Here is a 22,879-nt window from a genome sequence, read left to right on the forward strand (position 1 = left end):
CAGGAACTTGTGCAGAGCCACAAGGGCCCCCTGAGCCTCCTTTGCTCCAGGCTGAGCCCCTTTCCCAGCTCCCTCAGCCCCTCCTGGGGCTCCAGCCCCTTCCCAGCTCCGTTCCCTGCCCTGAGCACCTGGAATCAGCAAAAATGGAGGAGAAAGTGCGCTGGAGAGCCAGACAGGAACACTCTGAGTGCCTGGAGAGCAGGAATGCTGCGGGAAGGTGCCCCAGTGGGAAAAGCCCTGGGGGTGCCGGTGCCAGGGGCTGGACACGAGCCCAGGGGTGCCCAGGGGGGCAAGAGGCCACTGGCCCCTGGCCTGGGTGAGGAATTGTGTGTCCAGCAGGAGCAGGGCAGGGACTGTCCCTCTGTGCTGGCTCTGAGAGGCCCCTCGAGGGCTGGCTCCAGTTGTGGCTGGTGCAGGAGGGCCCTGGAGGGGCTGGAGCGTGTCCAGGGCAGGGAACGGAGCTGGGAAGGGTCTGGAGCCCCAGGAGGGGCTGAGGGAGCTGGGAAAGGGGCTCAGCCTGGAGCAAAGGAGGCTCAGGGGGCCCTTGTGGCTCTGCACAAGTCCCTGGCAGGAGGGGACAGCCGGGGGGGTCGGGGTCGGGCTCTGCTGCCAGGGAACAGGGACAGGAGGAGAGGGAAAGGGCTCAGGCTGGACAGCAGCAGGAATTTGCCCATGGAAAGGGAGCTCAGGCCTTGGCAGGGAGGTTTGGAGTGCCCATCCCTGGAGGTGTCCCAGGAAGGGCTGGACGTGGCACTCTGGGCAGGGTGACAAGGCGAGGACATGGCATAGACCGCACGGGGCCATCCCCTCACAGCCCCCTCAGCCCCGGCCCCGCCCACAGCGGAGGGGGCGTGGTCTTACCTAAGCCCCGCCCCGCGCGCGCGCGCCCGGTGCCGGAAGCGCGAAAGGGCCGCGGGGAGGCGGAAGCGCGCGCGGGGCCGCGGCCCGAAGATGGCGGCGAAAACACAGGGCGGGATCCGCCTGAGCGCGGTGAGTCTGAGGGGGCGGCGGGGCCGCGGCCGCCCGGGGGAACGGACCCGAGGGACCGCCTCGTTGCGACCTGCTGCCATGGGCAGGGACACCTTCCGCCATATCCCAGGGTACTCGGAGCCCCGTCCAAGCTGGCCTTGGACACTTCCAGGGTCACTCCCTCAGCGAGGGCGGGGAGCGCCGCCTCGTCTTTCCGGGGGGACGTGAGGCCGGGGGCTCTCCCGCCCTTATCCCGCCTCATGTCCTGGAAAATGAACTTCTTTCGGTCCGGCCGGGCTGTGCCGAGGGGAAGGTGAGGGCTGGGGGTGGGCTCGGGATTTCCCAGCCTCTGGTCAGCGCCGTGACCTCTAATTGCCAACTTGTAACTTCAGACCTTAACTACTTTTATTGCGGGCGGCCTAATTACATTTTAACCCTAATTGCATCTGAGGGGGTTGAGTGTTCACGCAGTTAAACGCTGCTGTGTTGTGCTTTTCAGTCGCAGTACTGTTGCTGAGCTGTTGTGGCAATCGGTCGTTTATTTGTGGTGATATAAATGAAGTTAAAGCTGTTTTTTCAGGTGAAACAGGAGAGTTTTTTCCAAGTCAGTGCCCCTAAACCTCACCTAGAGCTACACCTGGCTCATCACCTTGTTTATAAACTATTGGAAAGAAGCAGAAGTACTGCAATGAGTCAAAATATTTCAAATATGTTAAATATTTGAGTGAAAAAGGTGGTTTTGGATTTGCTCAGCACTGCTGGAATTACAAAATTATTTAGGATGGGAAAGACCTCTGAGATCATTGAATCCAACCTCTGTCTGAAATTTTATCACCTAATATCGATTTATATTGCCCTAATAGCAATTTCTGTTACCTTAATATGAATTTATATTACCCTAATAAAAGTTGCCATGATTCTAGAGATGAGCCCTAAATACTGTCACCCTGAAGTTCCAAAATTGCATTTTGATTTTGATTTCAGGCCTTTAATTCTTGCAAGTGTTTGAGATCTGCAGATTGTGTGATATTTTATTGCAGCAGGGTTGTCTTGCTTCTTTAGATAAAGATTTGGCTTTATTATTACTTTTTGGATGTGTTATTGGTCTTCTTGAGAGGTAAAAGTGTCAAAAATCAGCCTTTGCATCTGGCAGTTCAGAGTTTAAAATCATTCTCAGGTTTAAATCACTTTGCCAAGCTGAACTCTGAGAGGCACAAACAAAACAAGTTGTACTTGGTAACTTTCTGAATTATTTTTAGGCTGCTCTTTGGTTTTGTCTCTTGCAGGCACAACTGAGAGTTTGCATTCAGTGGCTTTCCAGTGAAAGCTGTGGGTTTTGTAAGGTTTTTCTTGGTTTTGGTTTGGTTTTTTTGAGTTTTTTGTTTCTCAGGTGAAGCAGCTGATGCATTTTTGACCAGGTTTGTAAAAGGGTTTGTAATGCAGAGCCTTGAGGGGAGAGCTGATGCTCCCAGTTCTTTGAGAATATAAAGTATTTCCATGGATTCAGAGGCTCTGGGAGGGCCTGGGAACTCATTCCCACGCTGGAATTTATCTCCTCCTGTTGCTCTGGCAATATTTTTGTCCAGCTGAACAATGAAGCAGCTCGGGGAAGCGATCCAGGTTAATATTTTAAGAGTGGTTTTTAATTTGTATCAGTCCCTTGATGTGGTTCATTGCACAGTCGTGGACCTGGGATTGTGTAGCTGGGAGGAGAAATTTCAGGAAGTTTCAGCAGGAATTTGCCCATGGAAAGGGAGCTCAGGCCTTGGCAGGGGCTGCCCAGGGAGCTTTGCAGTGCCCATCCCTGGAGGTGCCCAAGGAAGGGCTGGACGTGGCACTCAGGGCTCTGGGCTGGGGACAAGGTGGGCATCGGGCACAGCTGGGACTCCCTGGGCTGTGAGGGCTTTTACAACCTAAACAATTCCATGAAAATGTCAGTGTTGATCCCAAGGAATTGCTTAATGCAGGATAAACTGTGTTTTTCACTCAAATGCATGAATTACTGTAGTGATGATGGGTAACACAACGAAAATTTATTATGTGCAAGCAATAAGTTCCCAAGATAAGGAAACCCCTAAACTCTGCAGGGGTTTGGGATTTGTGCACACCTTAGGATCTGCTAGGGATGGGACAGTTCAGGTTTGCTTGGAAAACTGAAATTCCTGAAGCTGCCTGTCATTTTTGAGAGATAAACTGTTTTATTCTTTAATATTTGTTGGTGCAGGAGATGCTGTTCTCAGGACAGTTTAGTTTCAGATATGCCCAGCTGGAAGAAGTTGAAGGTTTGGGTTGTATTTGGCTGCACTTGGTCTCAGCAAAAAAATGAAATTACAAAACAAAACCCACTTAGTAACGAAATATGTTTGGCTGAGGGAGCAAAGCAGCTGGGTTGGCAAAGGGAGTGTTCAGCTCTTACTGAACCTCAATTAATTATGAGCTAATTAAAGTGGTGCATTGATGAATGAAGTGTAAAGGGACAAACTGACTTAAATATTTCCTGATGAGTTCATTAGGAATTAGGGAGTTGCTGGATTGCTCTGGAGGAAACTACAAAACTGATGGCCTTAAACCACTGTTCTCTTGGTCTTGAATCTGGTTTTGTGCCCCTGTTTCAATGCCTGGCATGAGGAAGGCCAGGCTGGATGGGGCTTGGAGCATCCTGCTCCTGGTGGGAAGTGTCCCTGGGTGGTCTTTAAGGTCCCTTCCAACCCAGACCAGTCTGGAATTCTGTGCTCAGGTGGTGCTGTCTGCTCTGAGGTAACTTTTCCATTAATTCCTTGTAGCATACTTGCTAACTTTTCCATTAATTCCTTGTAGCATACTTGCTCACCTTTTGCTGAGGGATGGGAGATATGGGTGCCAAGACCCCATTTGTTCCAGTTACCATCTTCCAGCCCTTTCTATACCTGTTGCAATTCCCAGTCCTGTGAACCTTCCAGCCTTGCTGAAAGCCTCCCCCAAGCAGTGATCCAGAGAATATCAGCACGATTCCTGTGATGTTGTTCTCAGAATTCCCAGTGGTTCGCAGCAGTGAAATGACGGGTGGAGCTGTTGTGTTACACAGGCAAGGATTGATTTCTGTGCACACAGAATGATTTGGTTCACAAGCAAAGAAAAGGACGTTTATTAGTGATAATAGCACTGTGGGTGGCACTGAGGTTTTTTCTGTCCTTCCTCAGCATTGTCTGATGGTCAGGGGAGGTGCTTCTTCCTTCTCAGAAGGAATTTTCTTCCTGGAAAGGGAGCTCAGGCCTTGGCAGGGGCTGCCCAGGGAGCTTTGCAGTGCCCATCCCTGGAGGTGCCCAAGGAAGGGCTGGACGTGGCACTCAGGGCTCTGGGCTGGGGACAAGGTGGGCATCGGGCACAGCTGGGACTCCATGGGCTGCGAGGGCTTTTCCAGCCTCAGGAATTCCATGAGATTCCCAAGTGAGTTGATGCCTCTGTCAGAACCACAGTTTTCTTGCCAAGTCCGTATTGCTGAGATAGCAGGGGATCCAGCAATGAATCCGGGGGGGAATCCAGCAATGAATCCAGCAGGGGATCCAGCACTTTCAGCCTCCTGTGTGGCTGGAGCTGTTCAGTGTTTCAGCAGGGAGCTGAGCAGATGCTAAATCCCTGAATGTGCATCCCTGTGGTGGGTTGAGATTTTTAAATACGGTTTTGTTTCTGCCAGGGATGGATTTCAGGTGGGGAAAAACCCCACCAGTTATTTCTGGTGGATTTTGATCCCGAAGCTTAGAAAAGAAAGGAGCAGATGCTGCCAGCTCTGTGGAAGTGAAGAGAATCACCCAGGGCTCTGAGGATCCCCTGAGTTCCCGTACAGCAGAGGGAGAAATCCAAAGATCCTTTAACCCACGTGCCGTGGCACATGTGAGGTTTCCATTAATAGCCCAGAGGAATTTTCTTCTGGATTCAAAATTACTTGGAAGTGTTGGGAACACCCTGGCTTAGCCTGTCTCCATGCACCAGATTTTTTAAACCTGGAGCTCTGAAGCACAGATGGCAACAAGGAGCGTGGTGTCTGTTCCTAGTGGTGCTCCATGGAGAAATGCAAGGATTAAGTTGCAGTTGGAAGTGTGTCATGTGCTGCTGTGACCTGAGGCTCGAGGTGACGGCTCTTGGCACTTTCTGTTGCTCTGAACCAGGGCTGCTGCTTCTCCCTGTGCCTTTCTCCTGCTCTGGTGCCTGGTTTGTGCTCTAGGATTTGCTTTTAGCATCATTCCTTTTCACCTTGGAGCTTTGAAGTGGCTGCTTGCTTTTATTTGCACTTTTATTGACACTTTTATTTATGCTTCATACCTTTATAAAAGCGCTTGTCAACGAGTAACTGTAAAAATTACACAGTATCGATATGTGCACAGTGTTTTAAAACATCCCTCAGATTTCCTCTGTATAATAATGTGGATTCTGTTTTGTTTTTTGTACACCTCAGTGGTACAAGGGCTGTTTTCAGGGTTATGTGTTCATAGGTGTTGCTTTTTCTGCCATCACCACAGCTCTGGCAGGGGGCTTTGAGCAAATCTGTGCAGGGGTTTGTGTTAAAGGCTCTGTAGGAGTGTAACCATGGATTTCCTCAAGGATAATGCACACACAAGTATCGGTTGCAGCAGTTAAAATTTCTCCAAATGTTGCATGGACAGCTCCTTAACTTAAGTGGATGTTTAGTTTTGGTTTTCCACGTCTTGAAGTGAAGATATGTGAGCCTAGGCTAGGGTTGCTTTGTCACTGACATCTCCAAGTTACATCCCATAAAGAGGTGCTTTATTTTCATATTTTCATCTCATTCTGGCAGTGGCTGTACCTTGGGCAGATCAAATGTGTGAGATCCAACTGCTAGAAGCACAAAGCACCCCTTGAGAGGGTCTGAGAGGGGATTTAGGTCACTGTGGGCACACACAGTGACCCACAGAGGGTACTGGGTGCTGCTCACTCTTCACATGCAGTTTGGATCCTCCTGGTTTAAGATGTGAGTTTTTCACATCTGAGAGTTCTGTGACTGGGTTTGGACCACGGCTTTGATGTTTTCTGTAACCTCTGGCATTAGATAGCAATAGTTTAATATATTTTTGTAGAGACTGTTAGGATGACAACCCATGCCCAGAATAAGCTGAGACTGTGTTGAATTTCCTCTTCAAGGGCTGTATTAATGTTCCCCACCAATACCCAGAAATCAATTCAATTCCAGCCTTTTGCTTTGTTGTCCAAAGCAGCTTCATGGAATCCTCCTTTATTTAACAGACTGGTTTCTGCCTTGGAGAGCACAAACTAATGATCCTGCTTGTGCTTTATTCCAGCTGTGCCCAAAGTTCTTGCACACCAATTCCACCAGTCACACCTGGCCCTTCAGTGCAATTGCAGAACTCATAGGTAGGTGATCAATAGCTTGGAGTAATTCTTATTTATTGTTACAAAACCTTTTTCCATCAGCTTGGGGAAGACCTGGCTGAACATCCTCAGTGTTCTGCTCCTCAGTGTTTTGTCCTGTTACCTGCATTACATGGGCCTTGTGCATTTGTTGATTGTCTCCTGTTGATCATCTTGCCTTTGATTTTGAGCAAAGTTAATTGGCTCAAAATTAATTTGATTTTGAGTAAAGTTAATTTGCCATCTCCAGTGTTCCTCTTTTCCACAGTCAGGGAATGACGAGCTGGTTCCTCAAAATAAAGGTGTGGCTTGGGACCCCAGCCAAGCTGATTGAGCACTTTGTTGCTGCCAAAGAGAGCGACTCCTCTGGTTTCACATCTTCTCCCTGCCCCAGAAAATTAACCTAACAGAAGAAATCGGGGATTTTTCAGCTGGATAAGGTCAAAGCTGTCCCAAAGGAGGAAACCAGAGCCCTCTGGCTGTGGAAAGGCCTGGCTGTTTTGGGAGTACAATCTGTTAAATTATCTCGGCTCTTTTCACAGTCCAAATACTTCCAGACTTTCACCTGTATGTCCTCTTTTTGTGATGCTGAAATATATTTTATGAAATATTTCACTGTGATGCAATTTGGATTTAAAGTTTCTAGGAAGGAACCTGCCAAGCTGTGGTTCCTTTTATTTGCTTTATTGGCTGTTTTCTGTCTCTCAGCTGAACCTGCAGACCAGGCAGTGAGGCAGAGGTGCCATCACATCCCACCCTTCCTCCCCTTCCCAAATCCTAGGGGATGAGAGGAAGAGATGGAAGAAAGTGGTGTTTGTTGGGGCGGCTTTGCTGCCAGAAGGGCTTTGTGGAGCCCTGGTTTCTCTTTCCTCGTGTTTGACTCTTTCACATCCTGTAAACAGAAAGTTTAAAAGCATTTTGCAGCTCCCCTCTGTAAGGGCTGGGAGAAATTGAAATGTTGCACCAGCTGCTCTGCAGGCAGGCAGTGAAACTGGAACCTTGGCTTGGTTTCATTTTCTGTTCTCCTGTGAGCTGCTCACCTCCAGCTACATATTTGGTCTCTGTGTTGCTGACATTGATAATTTGGGGGATTTTGCCTTGGCTTGGGTGAGGTTCTGGGTTGGATGCAGCTGTTCCATCCTAACACTCTGATTTACTTTCAAATGTGTTTGCACTTAGTTAAATTTTTGTTTTCTAGTCTCCCACGCTGTTTGCTTTCCTTGCCCTCAGATAATGCCTATGATCCAGATGTGAGTGCCAAACAGATCTGGATCGACAAAACCGTCATCAACGACAACATCTGTCTGACGTTCACGGATAACGGGAATGGCATGAACTCGGAGAAGCTGCACAAAATGCTCAGGTGGGCAACCTCTTCACCTGTCTTGTACAAATTCCAGCTCTGCTTCTGTTACTGCTCAGTTTATTTCAGTTTCTCCCACATAATTCACTGATTTTGCTCATAAATTCGGCATTTCTGAAGATTCTGAATGTCCAGGTGAGGCTCCAGAGCAGGCAGATGCTACTAAAGCTTCTCTGTAACTTTGTCAGGGAACTTTTACCACATCATTTCCTTTTGTCCTTTCTCTCATCCTTCCCTTTATGTTGTGGAAACTCTCTATAGTCCTGCTGGTGGTGATAAGGACAACTCAAATATTTTATTTTTACTATCATAATAATTATTATTATTAATTGTTTTAGTTTAAATTAGTGAGCGAAAAAAGGAGATTCAGCTCAAACCCGTTGGAATATCAGTAATAGAATGTATTATAGAAAAATAAATTAATTTTCTATTTTTTAAATAATTGTTTATCTTCAAATATTCTGTAGGGTTGGAACTGATTTTTCTCTTATTTCTACAGAAGCAAAAAGCTTTCTGGGCCATTTCTTTTATTGTAAAAATTTGCTCTGCCTGCAGATTTAAATTTGAGCAAGCTTGTATTCAAACTCTTATTTTTCTGTTAGATGCCATAATTAATATCTTCTTAAATTCCATATGAAGTTCCCTGTTTTACTTGAAGAGCGATATGAAAATGGAAAACTTGTGGATCAAACATTTTCTGGGAAGGGAAGAGAAGAAAAAGACAGCCTTAGGGGCTTTTATTAGTATTTATTGTGAAACTACAGGAAAACCATCAGAATCCTCTAAGAATGATTTTTTTCACCTAATTCCATACTTGGTATTTCTATTCCATATTTAAAAGCTGGAAGCAGATCTTCCCATGTTTTTGCTGTGTGGTTTTAGCAGCGTTTTAATCTAAAATCTTAATCTTTAAGGAGTCCCTGACCTCTAAAATGAGAGGGTTGGGTTAAGTAATTTGCCAAGTCCTACACTTGCACCCTCTTGAGCCCTCAAGTTTTCCAGGGATTTTGTTTTTGCAGCCTCCTCACGTTTTCCATGTTGCAGCTTCGGCTTCAGCGAGAAGTCGGTGATGAACGGCCGCGTTCCCGTGGGGTTGTACGGGAACGGCTTCAAGTCGGGATCCATGCGCCTGGGCAAGGATGCCATCGTCTTCACCAAGAACGGGGACACCATGAGCGTGGGGCTGCTGTCCCAGACTTTCCTGGAAGTCACCAAAGCAGAGCATGTCATGGTTCCCATCGTGACATTCACCAACCAACATATCCTTTCAGCATTCCCGGTGAAAAGCTGTGGGTACATCCCAAGTTTGGGGGGTAACGTCACCCAAAGGAAATCCTTGGCTGCTTTTATGGATGTTTATATCAAGATTCTCTCCTTGGAGAGGAGTCATAAGCCAAAAAAAATTCTGGGAGATGCTGTAATTGGTTAAAACCTTTAAGTTTGAGATGTGGGATGAGAAGCTGGGAAGTGAGTCCAAAAATGCCCTCATTTTTTAAATCTTTACTCCATTCCAAGTCCCTCTCCTTAACACAGCGCCCACGGCAGATCAGTGATCCTGCAGAATCCAAGAACAGCCTCAAGGCCATCCTGACACATTCCTTGTTCTCTACTGAGGAGAAATTACTGGCTGAGCTGGATGCCATCATAGGGAAAAAAGGCACCAGGATTATCATTTGGAATCTTAGGAAGTACGATAAATCCAGTCTCATTAATTATCTCTGATTAATTTCACATTTTATTTCAGTGTATGCAAACATAGAAGGATTTGGGGGTTCTTTGTGTGTGGAATAGCTGGAACAAGTTGTGTGCAGTTAAAAAAACGGGAAGCTGGACTCAAATGTGAAGTTCAGCAAATCTCTGAGGAATTCCCCTTTTTTATCCTTCCTTTGTGGCTCCAGCACAACACCTCCTCTTGTATTTGCTTTTTTCCCCTATAATTAATACATTTTCCCTTCTTCATTCTTAGAGATAAAAACAACAAACCAGAATTTGACTTTGACAAGGATAAATATGACATCAGAATTCCAGAAGACTTGGATGAAACAGGCAAAAGAGGCTACAAGAAACAGGAGAGACTGGACCAGATTGTTCCAGAAAGTGATTACTCACTGCGAGTATGTCTTGGATTTTGAAAATTGGGTTTGATTTCTGAAGTTGGAGGGTGTAAATGTGTCAATTTTAATATAATGTGTGTTTTATAGGCTTACTGCAGTATTTTGTACCTGAAGCCAACCATGCAGATCATCCTGAGAGGACAGAAAGTGAAAACACAGCTGGTTTCCAAAAGTTTGGCCTTCATCGAGAGGGATATTTACAGACCCAAATTTCTCAATGTATCCTTTAATATTTCCATTGCAGAACTGAATTGTGTGACTGGATTTTGATGCAATTATATTGATTATTTTTGGGGTTTTTTTGTTTATTTGTGATTTTTTGTTTGGTTGTTGTTTTTTTTTTTTATTAAGTCATACTGAAGGAATTATCTCAATACAAGAAAAGAAAGCACTAAGACCCACTCAGAGTAACTCTTATTTTTTGTATTCATGAGATTCACCCTGTTTTTCCTTAATATCTGCTCAAAGGCCAAAACAGTCAGAATTACTTTTGGATTTAACTGCAGAAACAAAGATCATTATGGCATAATGATGTACCACAAAAACAGACTCATCAAAGCTTATGAAAGAGTTGGCTGTCAGTTAAAGGTAAGAAATTGGAGCTTCAAAATATTTTAACATCTTGACAAATTGAATTAAAGCGCTAATTTGAAAAAAGCATATGAATGGAAAACAAGATATTGGTGTATACTTAATAAATCAGCTTTTTTGTTGTATGCAGCAGTTAAAAATTGTATTAAATTGTTTGGTTTTGAGGCTGTTTGATACAAAAATATGAATCTGAGCATATCTTCCAGAGCAAAAAGAGGGATGGAACAGAGGATTTGTTATTTGGGGCGTTTATATCAAGATCCTCTCCTTGGAGAGGAGTCAGAAGCCAGAAAATCCTTTTTACCCAATGTAGATACAGTTAATAATTACCTTTAGCAAACTCTTGGAATATTGGCATGGATTTTGTGTTGGTTTTCCTGATAAACTTTAATTCCCTGCAGGCAAACAACATGGGAGTGGGTGTTGTTGGGATTATTGAATGCAACTTCCTAAAACCAACTCACAACAAACAAGATTTTGACTACACTAATGAATACAGGTATTTTTATCTGCATTTTCTATCCCATATTACCATTTCCTGGGAAATACTTGATAAAGCTGCTTCTTTTAATAGGAGGAATAAAAGTTGGTGTTCTGACCAAACCTGGTTTAAATGCAAACAGCTTTTTTTAGACTTTTTTTTTTTGTCTCTTTCCTTATTATAAATATTTTCCCACAATATCCACACCAGCCTTGTTCCCGTGTTTTTCCATGGATATTCTTTTGTGGCTGTTCAGGAGGAGGCGTTTCCCATGTGCCCAACAGTGTTTTTAATGTGGATTTTAATGTGGAAATTTTGGGCATGGATTGCAAATGTTGGTGATCCTGAACCATTTTCTGTGTGTGGCACCAACAGTTCCCTTGGCAGAGGGGCAGGAATTGGGAATGCCCTTGGCAGGCACAGTGAGCAGGGAATGTTTTCCACTTGTTGGGGTTTTTTTGAACACTTCACATGAAAGGGGGGTTTCCTCAATCCCTTGGGTTTGATTTGTTTATCAGCACCTCAGGTATTCCCAGACCTTTGTGCCCAACCAGCCTGTCCTTTAATATAATATAATTAAATCAATATCCAAACATGTGGGGAGCATCAGAGGATCATTAAGGTTGGAAAAGACCTCCAAACCTTTGAGTGCCACATCCACTTGTTCCTGGACATAACTTTGGGGTGGAGGTGTGAGTTAATCTTACAATTCAATTTTAATGAGCCAAGTTCGTCTGAGGAGAGGCATTTCACCCCAGCTGCTGCTTCAGCAGCAAAGCAGCTTCTCCTCTCTTGGCTGCTCTGTGTTCTGTCAGCTCCTGGTCCCATGGAGTTCCCGTTCCTGCAGGGATTCTGGCAGGACCTGGCTGTGGTGTCTCCACTCTGCTGTGCTGTTCATCACCCAGGAACAGATTCCCCATGCCAGCTGTATTCCATCCAGGAAGCAGCAACTGCATTTCACCTCTGATTTCAGTACAGTTACAACTTCCCAGCTTTCTCTGATTTTACTTACCCTTTCCCCACATTTGGAATGTGGGTGGGCACAGTGGTGGCACACTTGAAAGATGTTCTGTGAAGGTTTTTCTGCCAGGAGTGCTCCAGGCTTCACAAGATGTTTTTGTTTTGGGCTGGAAAGCTGTGAGCCTGATGGAAAGGTGCCCTTCTTCCCTCCCCAGAAAAGGTCCCATCCCTGCTCACTGCTCATTTCTGCCCTTGTGATGCCCCTGGCTCGGCAATCCCTGCCTGGGGTTCAGAGGTGACCTGGATCCCAGCTCTGGGTGACACGAGTTCACTGCACAAACATTTGTGTTGGTTCAAGGCCCTGGGCGGTGTCAGGTGCTGAGCCAGGCCAGGGAGGGCTGGGCCTGGTTACTCATCCCCTGAATTGCTCAGAGGTGAATTCCACAGGCTGACAGGGGGCTGTCCTCACCTCCAGCTCACCTGGGAGCCTTGTTGTTGTTCCTTCCCTATCCCTCCTGGGTGTGCCAGCTCTGGGAGTCCCTGAGCTGCACCGAGAGCCCTGAGCAGGAAAAATACCTGAAAATCGCCCTGGGTGTGACTGACCCGCTCCTTTTGTCAGGGTCCAGACTTTTTATCACATCAAAGTGATCAAATGTTGTAAAGTTGGGTATCAGCTGAGAGTAGCCATGAACCTGCACTTGGGATGTACAGGAACAGCCAAAACCACGGTGAGGTGCTGGATTGGTTTTGTGCTTTTTTTAATTCTCTGGTTGAGGCTGAACTGGTGCAGCTCCTCCAGGGTTTGCTCTGTCCATCAACAGCACTCTTGATTTCAGTCTTTGCGCCCTGACTTGTATTCCCAGGAATTCTTTTGCTGACAAACATGACTTCAGACAATCCCTCATTTCTCCAGGTTTCTAAATTAAAAAACTTTTTATAAAAGAAAAAAAGGGAAAGCTTTTAGAAAAGCTTTTTTCCACCGCTCTCATGCAATTAAAAATATTAAAGTGGCTCATGCACTTACTCTGTCACTGGAGTTTATAAAGGTTCTTTCTGTGTTAGAGCTGGATTATTCAAGGTGATCTTTAAATTCTTTTCTTTGTAGACTCACGATAGCAGCTCTGGGAGAAAAGCTCAACGATTACTGGAACGAGATGAAAACCAAGAAAAACGAGGAATATCCCTTAGCTCTGCCCGTTGAGGAGATCCAGTGAGTCCCACTGTGACAGCAGAGAACTGCACATGCTGCCACTGGTTTATCTGATAGATCCTGAGTTATTCTGGTTTTTCCCCAGGAAACAGCCTGACCAGACGTGGGTGCAGTGTGACGCGTGCCTCAAGTGGCGGAAGCTCCCGGACGGAATCGAGCACTTGCCGGAGAAGTGGTACTGCTCCCTCAACCCTGACCCACAATTCCGGTAAGGACACGGCCCAGGGACACTTCCTAGTCCTTGTTGCTCACCTGGGAGCAGCAGGGGTGTTCAGCTCCTTCTGTTGTGGGTTTTTTCCTGTATCTTTCCTTCCCTCAGGAACTGTAACGTGCCAGAAGAACCGGAGGATGACGATTTAATACATCCCACGTATGAGAAAACCTACAAGAAAAGGTGAGTTTTGGAGACTTTTACAAAGCTGTCAACACTAAAAATGACCAAGGAGAGCTGTGCAGCAGTTGGGGTGAAAGTCCAGCTCCCAGAGGGATGGTATTCCATAGGATTTGGCAGTGTAGGAATAGTCAAGGTTTCAAGGTCCACATTGAAGCATATTGTAAAGATCAATACATTTATTTAGGAATAAAAAGGTTCTTAGCTAAAGTGTATGGCAAAAACTGCTATGGGTAATTGTGATGCTGCCTCACATTCTGGAAGTGGGAGTTTGGGGTTGTTTTAAATAAATATTTAAATTTAATAAATAATTTAGAGGGAACTTGTTGGAAGTTAAGCTAACTTCAGACAAGCTTCCAGCTTCCTGAGGAAATTTTCATTCAGTAGAGAAGAATACTCGGATTATTGTATCTCGTTGAGATAAGGATTACTGTGCTTGCTTTTAGAACTTAGGTTTAGTTTTTATAATGATTGAACAGTTTGAATCTAAGCTCTTAATTTCTGTTTTTTCCTTGCTGCTGTGCAGGGACAGGGAGAAACTGAAGAGGCGACTGGAGTACAGCCACCAGGTAACTCCTGAAGCTGGCAGGAGCCTGCTGCTTTAGCATCCAGTTCTACTCTGATGGCTCTGCAGGATTTGCTCACAATGGGGAAACCCAAAATCTCCTTTCTTTGCTGCCCAGTGATAGAAAAGCCACCATTGCTTTCTCCTTAGGAAGGAGTTTGAGAGGGACAAAGGTGTCTGGCCAAAACTAGGAGAGATGTCAGTCACTCGTGGCTGTTTTATGGCAGGACACCCAATTTTTGATAGGGGATTTGTTGGAGAGAGATGTGATGAGGATATGGAAGTAAAGATGCCCTTGGAAGTGGGGATCTCAGGGGGTGGGGATAGATAGAGGTAGAACAGCTACACTTGTGCAAGGAAACACTCAAATTCAGATAAAATCCGCATGCAGATGAAGGTGTTTGATGGGAATGTCTGGATTGTAACTCAGAATCAAATTCATAAGTGGGATTTAGTTTCAGTTGCATTCAAAGTCAGTTTCTGACCTAAGATCACTTCATTTCTGGAGAAGAGATGCTGCATGTGCTGTTTGAACCTATTTATTTCATTTTATTGTTTCTCTGCCGTTACATCTCCCCCAGTACAAAAATAATCTCTAAAAGTGAAATAATTGCTCATTTTGGGCCAACTGGGTGAATCCTGAGCAGCTTTCCCAGGGATGTCTGTCCTGGAGTTTGTGTCTGATGGGCAAACTCCAGACAGAGACACAGCTTGGGAAAAGCTCTCGGCCTGGGATTCTGCATAGCACTTTAAGATGAAAAACTGGGATTTGCAGTAGTCTAGCCAGCCTTTCTCATCCCAAAATCCTGAGCCTGGGTTCGAGGAGGTACTTGGATATGGTAATGTCAGAATTTTAGGTGCTGGTATATAAGGAACTGCTTAAATCTATCCTGAAGAATCTACTAATATCTGTTTATTTCCATTCTTGACTTACATTGTCTTATAGATCAATAATGAAATATTTTTAAAAACATCTGTTTCTTCAAGTAAAGACTTCAAAACATTCTCAGCTCCAAATGCAAAGGAAGCTCTTCCAAGGTTACTTTTACCAAAATCATCAGATGCTTCTGTTAGAAGATCTCTGCCTATTTTAATCAAAGTTTCTTCCCCTCATTTGGATGCTGATAGCAGGTGAGTGGACCTGTACAAAGGAGATTCCTGTTTATTTCTATAATTAATAACTTAATGAAAACCATGCTGTTGGAGCAGCTTCAGCTGCTAAAATTCCTGTGGGAATTCTGGGGGCATGGGAAGCTCCAGGTTAAAGGGACCTGGCAACTTTAAGTACAAAAGTGAATGCAGGAAAATGACAAAAGGAGCATTTTTAGTGATTTATAGACTTTGTGTTCTCTACACTCCACAGGCTGTTTTCCTGGAACTCTGTGGGGATGTTCCTGGGAATACTGAATTTCAGAATAATGTGGAGTGTGTGGATGGTAGGCATTTGTTTTTACAGGAATTTACTCTGGCTACGCAAATTACAAGCCCATGCAGGAGATTTTCTGGAGTTGTAATTTCTTAACAGTGTTCAGAGAAACACTGCACGTGGTTGGAAACAAATGATTTGGCAGCTTTTAAGCAATAAACTGATAATTTTAATATTTTCCTCCTCAGTCTCAAAAGGAGGACGCAGAGCTGTGTGACACCTGTGTCCCTAAAGACACCTCGGCTCAGTGACAAAACATTCAGCAACCACGAGGAGGAGGATGATGATGATGAAGATGTCATCATTTTAGAGGAGAGCAGCACTCCAAAGCCTTCAGCAGATGCTGATGTTGCTGTGGTAAAAACAGAATGTATCAATTTGGATCAGGAGGAGAAGCAGAAGGAAAACTCTCCCCTGGGGGAACCTTGCAGTGCAACCACTTCAGAGGCAAAAAGTGAACAGCTGAGCTCAGCAACACAGACAGAGCTCCCAAACCTGGTGGTGAAAAAGGAAGAGGTGGAAGAGATCCCAGTCCAGATTCCTGCGGCAGGGATGGAAGAGGAACAGCACAAGGTCAATGGTGCTCCTGAGACATCTGTAGAGATGGAAAATGAACTGAAAAATCAGCTGCAGTTATTGAGCAGAGAAAAAGAAATCTACCAAAGCAAATGCGAAGCGTTAACCAAACAAGTGGAAGCACTGGAACAGCAGCTTTTGGAGATGAATAATAAATATGTAAAAAAGGAAATGTGCCATCAGGCAACAGAGACAGTTCCCTCCTTTGGAGAAGGAAATGCTGATGGGAGGAGCCTGGCAGAGGTGACAGCTCTGTATGAGCAGGCCCTGGGGGAAATAGCAACGCTCAAGGAGCAGTGCAGCACCCTGCAGAACCTAAAGACTGAGTGCAGCAAATGTGCTGATGGCGAGAGCAAGAGTGAGGTGGATGAGATGGCAGTGCAGCTGGATGATGTTTTCAGGCAGCTGGACAAGTGCACCATCGAGAGAGACAGGTACAAGAGCGAGGTACGTCTGGTAAAACACTCCCATCACTTAAATGATCTCTATTTTTTCCTCCCTGCATCATAGAACTTGTACTACACAATGTCTTGAATAGTTTTTACAGCTTGATTTTTTTCTTTTGATTGGCAGATTGAAGTCTTAGAAGTGGAGAAGAATCAAATGGCCTGTCAGTGTGAGGAGCTCAAGGCAGAGCTGGCTCAGTTAAAAGCTTCAATCCCTCAGGCTGTAGCACGTGCAAATGATTCTACCACCAGTAATGTAGAAGACTCTGTAAATTTTTCTGATGGAGAAAGGTATCAGTTTTGTTCTTTCTAGATGTTATTTCAAGGTTTTTGCTTGTTGGTTGTATTTGCAATGTTTTGATGAAGGTTATGTCTGATAATTGTATAATAAAATGTGATGCTCAGAATTCTTTTCTACTGCCTTTTGTGACTCCTAACTAATGTTTTTTTTTTTTTAATCAAGTGTTGTTTGTGATTTATGATTTGTGTGAGCAGGATTGGCCACTGCAGAACAGAATGGCAAACTGATACTTCTTAAAATGTCAAAAATGGTGTATAATTTCTAAACACAACTTGCAATGCAAGGAGAGAAAAGGGAGGCAAGAAAGAGGGTGATTATTATTTTCTGCTGTATAATGAACTTCACTTTGAGGGTCTGTTTTTCTGTTTTTCAACCAACTGAAGAGTATGGATTTGAAACTTTCCTATAAGAACTCCTAGCTGCAGGCAAATCCTGTGGAATCAGGGTCCAGGGTACAGGAAATTTCAACAAGGGTTGAAATTTCCAGCTGGAGGGCTTGGAGCTCTTGGGAAGTGGGAATAGTACACACACACCAGAAAACCCAGAGCAGGTGGAAGCAGAGTGAGCTGAGTCTCCCCCCAGGGGAGAATCCAAGGGGAGAAGCATCACCTGTGATAAAATGGGACTCAGTTAAGGGACCAATTCAGCAAATTGATCCCTGGGACCAGAAGAGAGGCATTTCAGAGGGAGCTGAGGGCCTTGTGGCATCTCCAAAAGTTAACATTCCTGGAAAAAAGCAGTCGTTACGCCCATATTTAGGACAGACAGAACTCCTCCTTGGCACTGCAGCCTCAATCCCAGGGAAAACCTGGAGTAAATCTACCTGGAAGCCACCTGCAGCCCCATGAGAGTCATAAAGGGGAGTAAGGACAACCAGCATGGGGTGTCTGAGGGCAAATTGGTGATCAGCAGCAAGGCCAGGAGTGAAAAAGGCTTTTGCACCTCAAGTCCTGTGTCCAGTTTAAAAGGACATTTAGAAGTGTGCCACCATAAAAGGATATTGAGGGGCTGGAGCATGGCCAGGGAAGGGAGCAGAGCTGGGAAGGGGCTGGAAAACACAACCTGGGAGGAGCAGCTGAGGGAGCTGGGAAAGGGGCCCAGCCTGGAGAAAAGGAAGCTCAAGGGGGACCTCACTGCTCCCCACAACTCCCTGACAGCAGGGGCAGGGAAAAAATGAGAGGGAACGGCTTCAAGGTGCAGCAGGGGAGGCTCATGTTGGAGATCGGGAAAGAAAATTTCCCTGGAAGAGCGGTCAGGCCTTGGGATGAGCTGCCCAGGGAAGTTTGGAGTCGCTGTCCCTGGGAGTGTTCAGGAGGAGTCTGGATGTGACCCTCAGGGATGTCATTTTGGGGTGATTGTTGGACTGGATGATCCCAAAGGTCTCTTCCAACCCTGGGGATTCTGGGATTCATGGCCTGGGTGACCGAATTCCTGATGCCATCAAATTGGAGGGAGCTCAGGAGGGCAGAGCTGCTGCTGAGGGACTTTGCCAAATTGGACAAATGGGCTGGAAAAAAAAAAAACCTCTGAAAATTCCGCAATGACCCCTGTGAATTCCAGAACTGGAGCCAGCTCCTGGCACAGCAGCTGCAGGAGGTGCCTGTGGTGCTGGGGGGTGGCAGCGCAATGTGAGCCCGCAGTGCACTCTGCTGGTGGCACAAACCAGCTCCTACTGGGCTGGACTGGGGAGCCCAAGCAGGGAGTGCTGGATCTGCCTCTGGACACCCTGGCAGAGGGTGGCAGGGGAGTGGAGAATGAGCTGGATAATTTCCAGAGACCCCTTTCAGTCTTAAAAAAGAAATTGACCCACGTTAAAAATTATCTGTCAGCATTTAATTTTATTTTTCCTTATAGCTCTGACTTGTGTTTACTAAAAGAATTAGCAAGTAAATGCAGGACTTGGAAATAACTGCCCTCCCAAGTTGATGGAGATATGACAGCACTGGGAGAACTGGTCATGGAGATGATAAAGGATCTGAGAGTAGAAGGAAATGGGCCACAGAAGGGATGGCTCATGGCAAAACAATTTGATCAGGAAGAGGACACAGCAAGGACATCCAGGAAAGAAACCAAAAAAAGGGAGGCACAGCCTTTTCCCTGGGCTACAACTCTTATATCCTATTTATATTTTAAAGCCTTTGGACAAACTCCTCTTTCTTGCCTTCTCCTCTCTTTTTCTCTCCTTTTGTTCCTGTGGGTTGTGGTAGTTTGGATTTCTAAAGGGATAAAAATACCAGGGCTTAATACTGCTTTGAGAAATACAGGTGGCATGGGGTAAAGGATTGTACCCATGCTTATTCTGAAATATTTCTGAGGGGAATTCAGTTTAGTATTGGTTTGAAATTGAAGGAATATTCCCCTTCAAGCTGAAAAACTGAAGAGAAGCTTGGAAAGACCGGTAGATTTAGAAATAATCTTGATGCAGCTTTACCTGCACCCGTGTTTTTTGTTGGTTTATGGGAGTCACGGAGCATCTCCAGTCTGGATTATCAATCCAGCTTTGTTAGGTGAACTTTGAGCAGAGAATTCCATCTCCATTTAATCCTGTCCCATCTCTCCCTAGCCTGAAGCTCCGCTCTCTCCGAGTGAACGTGGGACAACTCCTGGCCACCATCATGCCCGACCTGGACCTGCAGCAAGTGAATTACGACGTCGACGTGGTGGATGAAATCTTAGGGCAAGTGGTAGAACAAATGCATGAAATCAGCAGCACTTAAAATCTCCATGTTCCAGCAGAGTTTTATTGCTCTTCCATTATAACCTGTAGGTTCCAGACTGTAAATAGGGCTGCTTCACTTTATATATTTGACATAGGTGGATCTCTCAGTGTAAATATTCCACATTTAGCTGTTCACGTCCTCCTCAAGGAACACTGTCGATACTGACCCACCCTGAAGTACTTAATTAAGGATTTTGCTTTGGAAATGTATTTGTAATTAAATTTGCAGATATTTTTACTATTAGGAATCTTAATACTTTTCTACAGACACCTTTTGGTTGACTTTGGATCTTATATAAGCATTAATACCTGTGAGTATTTCCTCTTCTAAAGTAGTGAAATATCTTAAAAATGGAAAAAAAAAAAAAAGAAAAAAAAAAGAACTTCCTTGATTTCCTTCCCAGAGTTGTTGTATCCCACAGTGTTGTTCCATTGCTCCCAGCAGTGTTCTGTGTTGCATTCTGTTACATAGAGATGTAAGTAGTAGGTGAGAATTCGGACAATATTTGGGGAATATTTGTGTGGTACTACCAAAAGAAGGCTTCTTTCAAGGGTTTTATCCTGCAAACTGGGAATGGGCCAGTTGGATGGAAGCACTTGGAAAGGGAGGGATGTTTCTTTGTCTGTGGTGTAAACTACAAGGTGAGCTAGAGCTGAAGATGTTCAGCTTCAACAGCTTTGGACAGTTTTTATTATAGGCAAGAAAAGGGAATTCCTCTTTTTCACATCTCCCCTTTTAGAGTTGTGTGCTCTAAATCTTCTCATTTTTCCATGGTCATGGGAAAACCTGGAAGCAATGGTACCAAGAGAAATTCCCAGCCAGCTGCAGGATTTCTTTCCAAGTCATTGGGAATGACAAACTGGGTGGCAAAGACAGCAAATCCATCTTTTCCTCTGATGGGATTATCCAGATAGCTGGAGAGCTATCCAGAAAAATGGGTCTTGCTTTTAAATAAAAAAAATAAATTAAAAAAAAAAATCATTTAATTAATTTTCAATGTGTTAATTCTTAGGAAGTATCTTTTTTTTTTTTTAAATAAAGCCAATATTGTTGGTTTTTTGCACTGCTACTGTCCCTTGGTGTCCCTTTTAGTTGTAGTTCAGTGGAATTCTTTCCATGGACAATATTTCAATGGAAGATCTCTCTCTATGCCAATAATGGGAATGCACTACTGTTGTACTTTATAAAAGAGAAATTGAATGTTTGATTTGGGAAGAGGTGGCTGTAATATAACTACGTATGACTTTTGCAAAGTTTATATTTCCCATTTCTTGGTGTGTAGCTTTTCCATTTCTTAATCATTATTTATTACATTTCATCAGACTGTAGCTGAATTTCTTGTAGACAACTGGCAAAATAGAGCACATGTCTGTATTAAAAATGGCAAATTTACAATGTACATTTACACTTTGGACAAAGGTGGACTTATGGAAATGGTTTCTATTTACTTGTTAAAATGTATTTTTTGTAAAAAATAAAAAGCTAAAAATCAGAGTTTGCAGGATCCCAACTTGTGTTTGTCTCTAAATAAACCCTGTGCAGAGTGGCTGAAGTGTTGGGTGTTACAAGAAAGCCTGGCTTTGTTGGACTGGGCATGTCAGTATGGAAATGGTGTGGGAATGTCCTGGATATGGAAAAAGCAGCGCCATTATAATCCAGGGAGTGTTAATGGAACTGAGCTGAATTTCAGGAAGTTCTGCTGTTGATTCCTGGCTGAGCTTCCCTGCCTTCAGAAGTTCACTGAGCACGTGAACTTGCACCATCCTGGTTTCCTAAGGCAGTTCCTCCTGCCATGGAACTCAGGACTTTTGTAAAAGTAATTTTAAAATTCCCTACTCCATACACATCCTTCTCCCTCAGCTGGAAAGAGATGGATAAGGAAGGGCTGGGATTGCATCCAGGGGTTCGTGGATCAGGGTATGGGGAGCAGGATTGGGAGTCCCTGGGGTGTGGGGACTGGGATTAGGATTGATGGAGATGGATGAGGACTGGATCTGTCAGGACTTAATTCAGTAAATGGTCTCAAACACTGCCAGAGGAGGGAGATCCCGCAGGATAACTCAGCTAAGACAGGCACAGTTGGCAAACAGGAAGGGGAAAGGTTTGGAATGAGCACAGCACAGGACAAGATTCCAATGTGCAGACAGTGGGAAAAGCGCAGATGCAACACCACAAAGGTGCCAGGCAGATCTGGGTGACCTGTTTGGGCAAAAATTCCCTCCATGGCAAACTGGGGGAAAAGGAAGCAACTGCTTCCATGCAGGCCATCCCAAATTGTGAAGGGAAGGGCAGCTGGAGCTCAGCCCTCTGTGGGGACAGGCTGCCAGCTCTGCCATGGCTGCCCTGCCTGCGGATCTCCGGGGACACTCACACCTGGGGCACACATGGGCAGCACAAGGAGACGGGGCCACAGCCCCACAGCCCATCCTGGGGTTCTCCTGCAGCCCAACAGCCCCAGGCTCAGGGTGTCATTGTCCCCCAGGAGGGCACGGCCCCTGTGTCCCCGAGCTGGGCAGCTCCTGCCATGGGGCACAGCACAAGGCTGGGAAGGATCAGAGCATTGTGCCGGAGCCAAAGCAGCCCTTGGGCTGTCTGAAGGAGAAGATTCCAGAATTCAAGGGTTGTCCAGAGAGTAGGAGGACAATGACAGTGAGCTGTGCCACAGGGATGGCAATGAAGAGTTCTCCCATGGGAATAGAAAGGCGGAGAGAATTGGGATTGTTCAGCCTAGAGAAGGTTTTAGGGTGACCTAATTGTGGTCTTCCAGTATCTGAAGGGAGGTGACATGAAAGATGGAGAGAGACAAATTTCCAAAGGATGGAGTGACAGGACAAGGGGGAATGGCTTCAAACTTAGAGAGTAAGTTTACATTGAATACTAGCATGAAATTCTTCCCTGGGATGGAATTCCCGGAGAAGCTTTGGCTGCTCCTGGAAGTGTCCAAGGGCAGCTTGGACAGGGCTTGGAGCAGCCTGGGACAGTGGAAGGTGTCCCTGCCATGGCAGGGGGTGGAATGAAGTGAGCTTTAAGGTCCCTTTTATGGATTCTGTGATATAAAATTAATCTTCCTTTGTTCTCTGCTGCTCCCTCACCTGCTGTGTGAGGCTGTGTTTGGCCTGGGGAGCTCTCAGAGCACCATTTTGGGCTTCAATCTCTGCCCAGAAGCTCTTCTTCCTGTGGGCAGGAGTGAAAGAAAAAGCTGTTATCTCACTATGTTTATTATTATAATTATTATTATAATTATTATTATTATTGTTATTATTGTTATTACTACTACTATTATTACTATTATTACTATTATTACTATTATTACTATTATTACTATTATTATTATTATATTTTATTTTTCCCTGGCAAGAGGATTGCATTTGAAACAGGGAAGTTTGGGGACACGTTACCCTT

General features: G+C 45.0%; 1 protein-coding gene across 1 annotated transcript; it reads left to right on the forward strand.

The window, feature by feature from the left end:
• Positions 1–886: 886 nt before the first annotated feature.
• Positions 887–20,971, forward strand: MORC3 (MORC family CW-type zinc finger 3). Its single transcript, XM_088051790.1, has 17 exons — positions 887–990; positions 6,264–6,336; positions 7,564–7,696; positions 8,741–8,953; positions 9,235–9,384; positions 9,663–9,810; positions 9,898–10,029; positions 10,279–10,398; positions 10,803–10,900; positions 12,948–13,052; positions 13,138–13,260; positions 13,372–13,446; positions 13,970–14,012; positions 14,955–15,139; positions 15,623–16,457; positions 16,584–16,747; positions 19,321–20,971. Exons 1-17 carry the CDS (start codon positions 952–954, stop codon positions 19,472–19,474), a joined length of 2,790 nt encoding a protein of 929 aa, XP_087907916.1. The 5' UTR covers positions 887–951; the 3' UTR covers positions 19,475–20,971.
• The last annotated feature ends 1,908 nt before the right edge of the window (positions 20,972–22,879 follow it).

Source organism: Pseudopodoces humilis, chromosome 2, assembly GCF_049639895.1.
Source record: "Pseudopodoces humilis isolate 2021_Gansu_Grassland_sample_001 chromosome 2, ASM4963989v1, whole genome shotgun sequence".
Taxonomy (NCBI): domain Eukaryota; kingdom Metazoa; phylum Chordata; class Aves; order Passeriformes; family Paridae; genus Pseudopodoces; species Pseudopodoces humilis.